The 8,884-nt window shown below is 42.9% G+C and overlaps 1 protein-coding gene across 1 annotated transcript; it reads right to left on the bottom strand.

The window, feature by feature from the left end:
• Positions 1-299: 299 nt before the first annotated feature.
• On the bottom strand, positions 300-4,771 carry LOC306861761 (synaptophysin-like protein 1). The gene is made up of 5 exons (XM_079404225.1): positions 4,263-4,771; positions 3,189-3,307; positions 2,024-2,228; positions 1,714-1,905; positions 300-1,132 (listed from the first exon to the last, which is right to left on the bottom strand). Exons 1-5 carry the CDS (start codon positions 4,332-4,334, stop codon positions 1,001-1,003), a joined length of 720 nt encoding a protein of 239 aa, XP_079260351.1. The 5' UTR covers positions 4,335-4,771; the 3' UTR covers positions 300-1,000.
• Positions 4,772-8,884: the final 4,113 nt, after the last annotated feature.

The following is an 8,884-nucleotide window of genomic DNA, read 5'->3' on the forward strand; positions in this document are numbered from 1 at the left end:
ATCATGAGAAAGTCATCGTCTCATCATCGCCAGCAGGTGGCGCTATAACAATAAATACATGCACACTACAGCCAGGAGACTCAAGACAGAAAAGTTAGATGATACTAAATATCAATGCACTGAGTGTCTGATCACCTGTAGGACATTTAAAAAAAAAACACACAACATTTGAATGCGTTCAGCCTAATGCTGTCAACTACCAGATCGAGGCTTTCGCTCCAGATAATGTTTTGTTTGTTCTTTTGACAAATGCTGATCAGTGAAGTCACAGGATGAGCCGGCAAACAAAAGCACCATTATACCAGAAGAAAGCCAGGATTTATTTGGGTAAGAAATCACACTTTCTCCCCAGAAGCATTAAGTCCTGCATGTATACAAACACTACCAAGTGCACTTCACAGTCAGATTTATTCATCAAAAAATGACATTTCAGTGGCAGGAGAACAATGCTTCCCTAAAGAAACAGAAGAACGAACAAGAAAACAGAGAACACCTTCCTAAACAAAACTCCAGCACCATTAAAAATGCGACTGAAGCTTAATACTGCATAAAAATGGCATAGATAACAATATAAACGCAACAAGGAATTTGGTAAGAAAGAATAAACTGCTATTTTTAAATGCAAAAATACAGAGAAATTATGCCGTGTCACACTTAAACGTATAGAGGTTGACAAAATAGTTTAAGATTTTTATACTTGATTTGACAAAAAATAGATAAAAGTAAAATATACTGTAATAGTACATTCAAAACGTGTTGCATTTCCATTAAAAGTTCAAAAAAGCATGCTGATAAAATATAACCAAGGGTAAAAAAAAGTTATTTTCTTTAAGAACACAAGAAATCAAAAGATATAAAACAGAAAAGGAGAAGAGAGAAATGTCACAAATTAACAGTCAAATGATTATTGTTCTTACAGACAAACTGCATAAAGCATAAACTGTTACTGTGTGTTTTCATAAAGGCTACGGTGGGCATTGTTATGCTGTGGGGTAATTGTTTAGATGGGTACTGGATTTGGACCCCGTCCCGCCACTTGTTGAGCATTGACCTTCTGAGAGTGCCAGCGCGTCTCCTTATACACAAACCAGGCATTCCCAACCCATATGATGAGATTCAAGAAACCAAATATCTGAAATGAAGTCTGGAGTCAGTTATTTATAATATACACTCAGGGTCAAAAGTTTGGAATAATTGGAAAATCTCTTTTGCTCACCAAGGCTGCATCTAAATGATGAAAAAATACAGTGAAACAGTAAAATTGTGAAATAAAATTACAATCTAAAAATACCTGTTTTCAATTTGAATATGTTTTAAAATGCAATTGTTTCCTGTGATGCAAAGCTGAATACAATATATTCAAACTGAAAACAGTTGTTTTAAATTGTAATAATATTTCATATTTTTACTGTATTTTTGATCAAATAAATGCAGCCTTGTTGAGCAGAAGAGAAATCTTTATTATTCCAAACTGTTGGTCCAGTGTTCAGTACATACTTAAAAACCATCAAATACCAGGGAATAAAGTTCCTTTTCATTTTAATTAGACATTAAGGAAGTTAAATACATTGCAAATTCAGTTTAACATTGTCTTTAAGATTGCATCGCTATGTTAGGGCTATGTACCTTTTTTGGGGATGTTAGGAAATTGATAATCAGCATGATAATAAATAGTGAAAAAAATACAGTTGACTGGTTAGTGTAACTTCTTACCACAGATATATTGAGCGAGCGCATGCTGGCGTAATCAGTGACTTCACATTTGACATCGCTGTCCGTACAGAGCGCCAGAGTGGATTCAATGCCAGCCGTACTGGTGGCGTCCTTCACCGTCTGCAGACCTCGAGCCCACGCAGACGAGCACACCAGCCACAGGAACGCAAAGACTGCTGTCAGCACAAAATCCTACCAGAAAAAGACACAAATATTAGAAACAGAATTTTCCCTTAAAACCATCTGCGTCATGATATTCAAATGCATATTGCATGCAATCTTCAAGCTCATCTGCCAGTTGCATACTCACAAACATAGGGCCGAAGTCTGAGTCTCTGTACACATGCATGTAGCCCAGATAGACCAGCAGAGCCACCATTGAATAGAGGAAAGCCAAGACGGCCACAGCCACGAAAAACTCCACCGAGGACGAGGAGTCTCCTACGAGATGGGTTGCAGGAACTGTGCGGTTGCAAAGAGCGGTGTTGTTCTCCACCAGCAGCTCCTGGTTTAACCTGCAAATGAACGTATAAAAACACAGAGATTTGGAGAAATGTAGCATTCCATCACTTGCTCACCAATGGATGCATTGCAGTGAATGGGTGCCGTCAGAATGAGAGTCCAAACAGCTGATAAAAACAGCACAATAATCCACACCCCTCCAGTTCATCAATTAACATTTTGAGAAGCAAAAAAGCTGAATGTTTGTAAGAAACAAATCCATCATTAAGACGTTTTAACTTCAAACCGTTGCTTCCGGCCAAAGTCCATAATTCATCATAATGCTCCTCCAGTGAAAAAATCCATCTCCTATTTTCCTCCAACATCAAAATCCACCCACATATTTGTTTAGAACAGTTTTGGACTGTTTTTCGCTTGATCTGTGCAGATTTCTCTCCTGATTCAGATTAAACATTTTTTTTCACTGGAAAAGGCAATTTTATCAATAGAGGACTCATATTTTAGCTGGAAGCAATGGATTGAAGTTAAAATCGTCTTAATGATGGGTTTGTTTCTTACAAAAACACAGCGTTTCACTTCACAAGACATTAATTGGTGGACTGAAGTGGTGTGGATTATTGTGATGTTTTTATCAGATGTTTGGGCTGTCATTCTGACGGCACCCATTCACTGCAGAGGATCCATTGCACTGTAAAAAGTGATAAGTTGACTTAACTTAAAAAAATTGAGGAAACCCGTTGCCTTAAAATGATCAAGTAAATAATAATTTTAAAAAATAAGTTAAGTGAACCTGACAATTCACTTATTTACTTGATAATTCAGCTTTATTTCAATCATCCAACATTTTTGATAGTTTTAGTAAATAAAAATAACCCTGGAAAGAGTTTATATTTCATTGTAAATAGTTGTAAACAAAAAGAGTATTGGAGTATGTTACCTAGTCTTTCTACTCCACAATTTCACATTTCATTCAGTGTTTTACTCGTCAATTTCAGAGTGTAACTGGGCCAAACCTGAATGGGTAGGTGAAAGTGGCACTGAGGGTTTCATTGTTGCTTCCGCCGCAAAAGATGGAAACCACATTTCTGCCAGTATATCCTCCACAGGTCCCGAATGCAAGCACAGCCGTGAGCTGGAGAAAACCAGAGCGTTATGTATGAAACGCTCCATGCAAACAACAGAAGCATGCAGACACGTCTTCAGTTTCCTACATGCACAAACCTGAAGATGCACCACGAAACAAGCTTTCTTCACCACCCGCGTTCATGAATCATCTGACATACTAATCTGATCTTGTGCTCAGTTTTAACCTTGATTCCTTCATGGTTTGTGTTTAGGGAAGCTAAATGAAGACCTGCTGTTCACGGCCAACATCAAGCTCATTTTCCAAAACCAGATGTTTAGTTTCACTGCATGATACATCCTGTTTGCCAACTCATTCTCAAGAAGCAATTTAAACAAAACACAGAAACTTCTCATCTGTCCACTTTTGGATTTATGCTTTATAGACAACAACAGCTGAGTCAGTAACTCCATTTTCCCAGCCAATAACAAATTCCTTTGAGGAAATAAAGAAGGGAGGAACTTCATGTAAGTAGGTGGCTAAAGAAAACTTAAGGCATGCTGAGTTGCTAGTGAAGGGAATGTGCATTTTATGCAGAAAAAATAAATACATGCAAGTGAATGCTTCTTTTTGCATATTTTGTCATTATTGCATTTAAGACTTTATCATTATATATTATCAGGTTAACAATTTAAATTGTAAAATGAACACACATTTCAATATTTCTTAGTATGCACTCGAGCATGCATGAGGAATACTAATGTTTAAAAGAAAAAAATCTAATAAATTACTGAAAAATATGTTATAAATATGCAGCCTGCATTACTCAGTAAATATACTCGGTGTTTTGCATTAAGTAGTAAACCTACTAATATTTGGGACTAAAAATGTTTAATCTAGATGGATTTTTCTATACGTTCATGGAATAAAGCATTGTTGTAAATGCGTTTTCAACCAGGCCTTTGCCCTCCTTATGAAGTAAAGCTTGAAAACGTGCTCAACAGATTTGGATTTTCTTACTTACCCACTCCACGACTTTCACAAAACCCAGAGGCTCTTTAACGGGGGTCAAATTTAATCTAAATCCCGTCTGCATCTCTCCCCACCGACCCAGATATCCTCCAGGAAGAAAACGGAAGGGGCTTGAGTCTCGCTGGCTCAAGTTTTCATAGAAAACTGCAACTTTGACAGAGTGACGTGGTTCTGTGGTAAATGATGCTGCTCCTCCCCCGCAAGGAAACCAGAGTAAAACCAGATGAGGATAGAAACGGAGTTTATGATTTGCACGGGAGATTTGATTTGATCCTATCCGACAATAAAGGGTATTTCGTAATAGATTTGATTTATATGCATCTGGCGCGTGTGTCCAGTATATGTCATCATCACAAGGCGATAGTTTCGAAAGTTTCTTCTCTAATAATTGAATGAAGCGCGTTCAGGAGTCCAGCTGAACAATATTTCAGTCATATGATTCAGAGAGACTCTAGAGATGGATCCTCAACATTCCTGTGCTCCGTTATAAACTCAAGTCTCTTAAAGGAACAGTTCACCCGAAAATTAAGCTTGTCATTTGAATGACTTTCGAATTATGGTGGTCTAAAAATAAGTATTCTTTTTATAATTTAGTGTACACATACACATTTAAGCAGCATTTGTAAACACTTCAGTAACCACGAGTTTTATTACAAAGTGCGGTAAGTCCATAAGGAAGTTATGGTAACAACAGTTCTGCTGGAGCCATTTCAGTTCAGTATAGCGAAATATGGTATAGATATGGTAAATATCTAAAAAATAAGTATTCTTTTTTTTTATTAAAGGGTACAAGCAGCATTTTCAATCACTGCATTACCCACAAAAGTTATATTACAAAGTGTTAAAACTTCCCTAAAGAACATTGTTACTATAGCAACAATTCGCAAGTTCAGTATTGCAAAATATGGCTGTCTAAAAAAATAAGTATTCTATTTTATAATTATTATTTTAAGAGTATATGAAGAGTTCATATGCGAAAACCGATAAAGTCGTCGATCGACTGTTGCGGCGCTGCCCCGTCCGCTGAGACGCCCAGTCAGTATGAAGAATCCATGTGACATGTCCAGTCTCGTTGAAGCTGTCGAGCTGGCTGAGGCAACGATCGCCCGCAACGCCGGAGAGAGAGCGGGCCTGGTGCCCCGTAGGGTGATGGAACCCCATCCTCATCGATGAGCCAATGCCCACCGAACCTCCAGCGCCGACGGCCCGAGCCTGGATGGCTGGGTGCTTTCTGCATAAAGCAGGACCATCTCCTGGCCCCAGCAGGATGGTGAAGCTGGATGGGAAACCAGTCCAGGCCTTGTTAGATTCCGGCAGTTCAGTCACCCTTGTTAATGTGTAGCAACCTACACTGGTAAAGCCGAGGCCCGAACAGAAGTCAGAGCTACCACTTACGTGTGTGCACGGAGACACCCGCTACATTAAGGCCCTTACGGTTCAGATTTCAGCAAAGCCCGGGACCTGGGCCGTCAATGTGGGCATTGTGCGAGACCTACCTATACCTTTGCTCCTGGGACGTGACTGGCCGGGGTTCGAGAAGCTCCTCCTCACCCCCAGAAAACCTGCCGCTTCCGCCTGGGACCGACCACGGAGAAAACGCCGGGGACCGCCCAGCAAGAGACCGGCCTGCCTGGCAACAGATAGCGAGAGGGAGGGTGAGTGTCAACCAGTTAACATTCCGTCTGTCTACCTCGATGTGTTTCACTAGGTCACGGCTGGGGGTTCGGCAGGGAACAACGAGAGGACGACCGCCTGCGCAACTGTTGGGAACAAGTGCGCCGAGTCGATGAGGTAGACAGGCTCCCGGGCCCACACCCCCTTCCTCATTTTGAAATAAAAAACGGTCTGCTGTACTGTGTCGCCCATAGGCTGGGGGAGGAAAAGTTCCTCTTGGTCGTGCCTAAAACCAAGACGGAGACAGTCATGGAGCTGGCACATGCCCATCCGATGGCGGGGCACCTCGGGATTGAAAACACCATTCAAGCATCCGGGACCATTTCCACTGGCCAGGACTGGATGCAGAAGTGAAACAGTTCTGCCGTAGTTGCCCCATCTGCCAGCAGATGTCTCCTCGTCGTCCTTCCCCCTGCCCTCTCATTCCGCTACCCGTTATCGATGTGCCCTTCGAGCGGATCGGGATGGATCTGGTGGGACCACTGCCGAAGTCTGCCCGGGGTCATGAGCACATCCTGGACTACCCAGAAGCCGTTCCTCTTCATGCAGCAAACGCAAAGAACAGAGCTGTTTCTGTTCCAGCCGGGAGATTGTGTGGTGGTTCTGGTCCCGACAGCTGCCTGTAAGTTCCTGGCGACCTGGCAAGGGCCCTACACAGTGCTAGAACGAGTGGGTCCGGTCATGTACCGAGTGCGGCAACCCGGCCGACGGCGAACGGAACAAATTTATCAAGTTAACTTGCTCAAGAAGTGGGTTCCCCGGCCCGAGCAACTCGCCGCGCTCGCCCAAACAGCCCATTCATTTTATTTTTAGCATTTCTAATTTGCACATACTTGACCTGTATATACATAGTTGTTTATATTATATATTGTGTTTTTTTTTTCTTTTTTGCTGCTTTGTACATTGGTTATTGGCTATTTCTTGTTATTTAGTGTTTATTACCTGTGTCCTGTCCTGTTACTGTCTTTCTGTTGCACTGTGGAGCTTCTGTCACTACAACAAATTCCTTGTATGTGTAAACATACTTGGCCAATAAAGCTCATTCTGATTCAATAGTAGACATGGATCCGCAGCTGTCGGTGACCCAGAAGACGGAACTCTAGGCCCTGGTCAGTCAGTTTAAGGATGTGTTCAGTGAGACCTTAACCACAGTCATCGAGCACGAAATCCGCACACCACCACGAGTCGTAGTACGTTAGCGGCCCTACCGGGTACCAGAAGCTCGCCGGCTGGCTATAGAGGATAAAATAAAGATGATGCTCCATCTGGGAGTCATTGAGCCCTCCCGTAGCCCCTGGGCCAGCCCAATAGTGATGGTACCAAAGCCGGACAACACCCTCAGGTTTTGTAACGACTTCAGGAAGCTCAACGAAGTCTCCGCCTTCGATGGATATCTCATGCCGCGGGTGGATGAGCTCTTGGACCGGCTGGGCAAAGCTCGATAAATCAGTACCTTAGACCTCACCAAAGGGTATTGGCAGGTGCCCCTGTCCCAGAGCTCCCGGGAGAAGACAGCCTTTAGCACCCCCAACGGCCACTGGCATTACCGGGTGCTACCCGTCGGCCTGCACGGGGCACCTGCCACGTTCCACCAGTTGATGGACATATTGCTCCGGCCACACTAAGCCTACGTCGCGGCTTACCTGGATGATGTCATCATACACTCGGAGTGCTGGGAGACTCACCTAGAGCGTCTACGGAGAGTGTTGATACAAGATCGGAAGAGGGCTCATCATGCCCCAGGAAAGGAAGGTCGAAGCGGTGAAGAAGTTCCCACGTCCCGCCAATAAGATGCAGGCACAAGCATTTTTGGGGTTGGCGGGCTACTACAGATGCTTCATCCCTAACTTCTCCTCTATAGCCTGCCCCCTGTCAGACCTTACAACTAAGGGGCAGCCAGAGAAGATAGTCTGGACTCTGGAAACGGAAGCCGCCTTCCAGGCCCTCAAGACAGCCCTCACGTCCTCCCCGGTCCTGCATGCACCAGACTTCAGCTGCCCCTTCACGTTGTATACCGATGCCTCTGGCACCGTCTTAGGAGCAGGAGCAGGATGGAGAGGAACACCCCGTGGTCTATATAAGCAGGAAACTCTCCCCTGCGGAAACCAGGTACGCGGCACTGGAGAAAGAGGCCCTGGCCATAAAGTGGGCAGTCCTGGAGTTGAAATACTACCTCTGGGGCCACTGTTTCACCCTCGTCACGGATCATGCGCCACTCCAATGGATATCCAAGGCAAAGGACACGAACGTCGGGTGACTCAGTGATTCCTCGCACTCCAGGACTTCCACTTTCAGGTGCAACATCGAAATATATATATATATATACTAGTGGATATTTAATGCGCCTTAAATGCATTAAATATCATTGCATTCCTGTTGGTCAGTGTTAGAGGAGCTCAGCTTAGCCTGACAGTTAGCCTGCCCTGAACCAGGTTAGCTTTCCAGCATAAGTAGCCAATGTGACTGAGGTTGATCTTTGTTAAATTTGCTTTATGGAACCAAATCATTTGTGAGTCAGACTAACTGAAATAAGCCTGGCCTATTTGGTAAACTTGTTTTATGAAACAGGCCTCGAGGCGTTAGAAGTCAGAAGACACAAGTTAATTTATGATGTCTTAAAGAAATAAAAGCGATCATATTTTTTCCTTTGCATCGTATTGCATCGAAGTTGAATAGAATCAAAGTCGAATCGCACTGCATCATAATAGGGATGAATCGTATCGCATCGCATCGATAGCTGCTTCATATGGATCCTAAATGTATCGTATCGTTGGCTATGCATCGAGATGCATATCGCATCGGCCTCAGTTATGGAGATGCACATCCCTAGTGTACGTATATATATATATATATATATATATATATATATATGCTTTAAAGACCTTGATAGAAATGTAGTGGCGTGAAAAGTACAATATTTGTCTTTCAAATGTAGTGATT

The sequence above is a fragment of the Barbus barbus genome, assembly GCF_936440315.1.
Source record: "Barbus barbus genome assembly, chromosome: 42".
Lineage (NCBI taxonomy): Eukaryota > Metazoa > Chordata > Actinopteri > Cypriniformes > Cyprinidae > Barbus > Barbus barbus.

Excerpts from the sequence above, each read along its gene's own strand:
- LOC306861761 (XM_079404225.1), bottom strand. The coding sequence starts at position 4,334 with ATGCAGACGGGATTTAGATTAAATTTGACCCCCGTTAAAGAGCCTCTG. Across the intron at positions 2,229-3,188 it reads ACTTTCACCTACCCATTCAG|GTTAAACCAGGAGCTGCTGG; the intron begins GTTTGGCCCAGT and ends GTTCATTTGCAG. Across the intron at positions 1,133-1,713 it reads GCTCGCTCAATATATCTGTG|ATATTTGGTTTCTTGAATCT; the intron begins GTAAGAAGTTAC and ends ACTTCATTTCAG.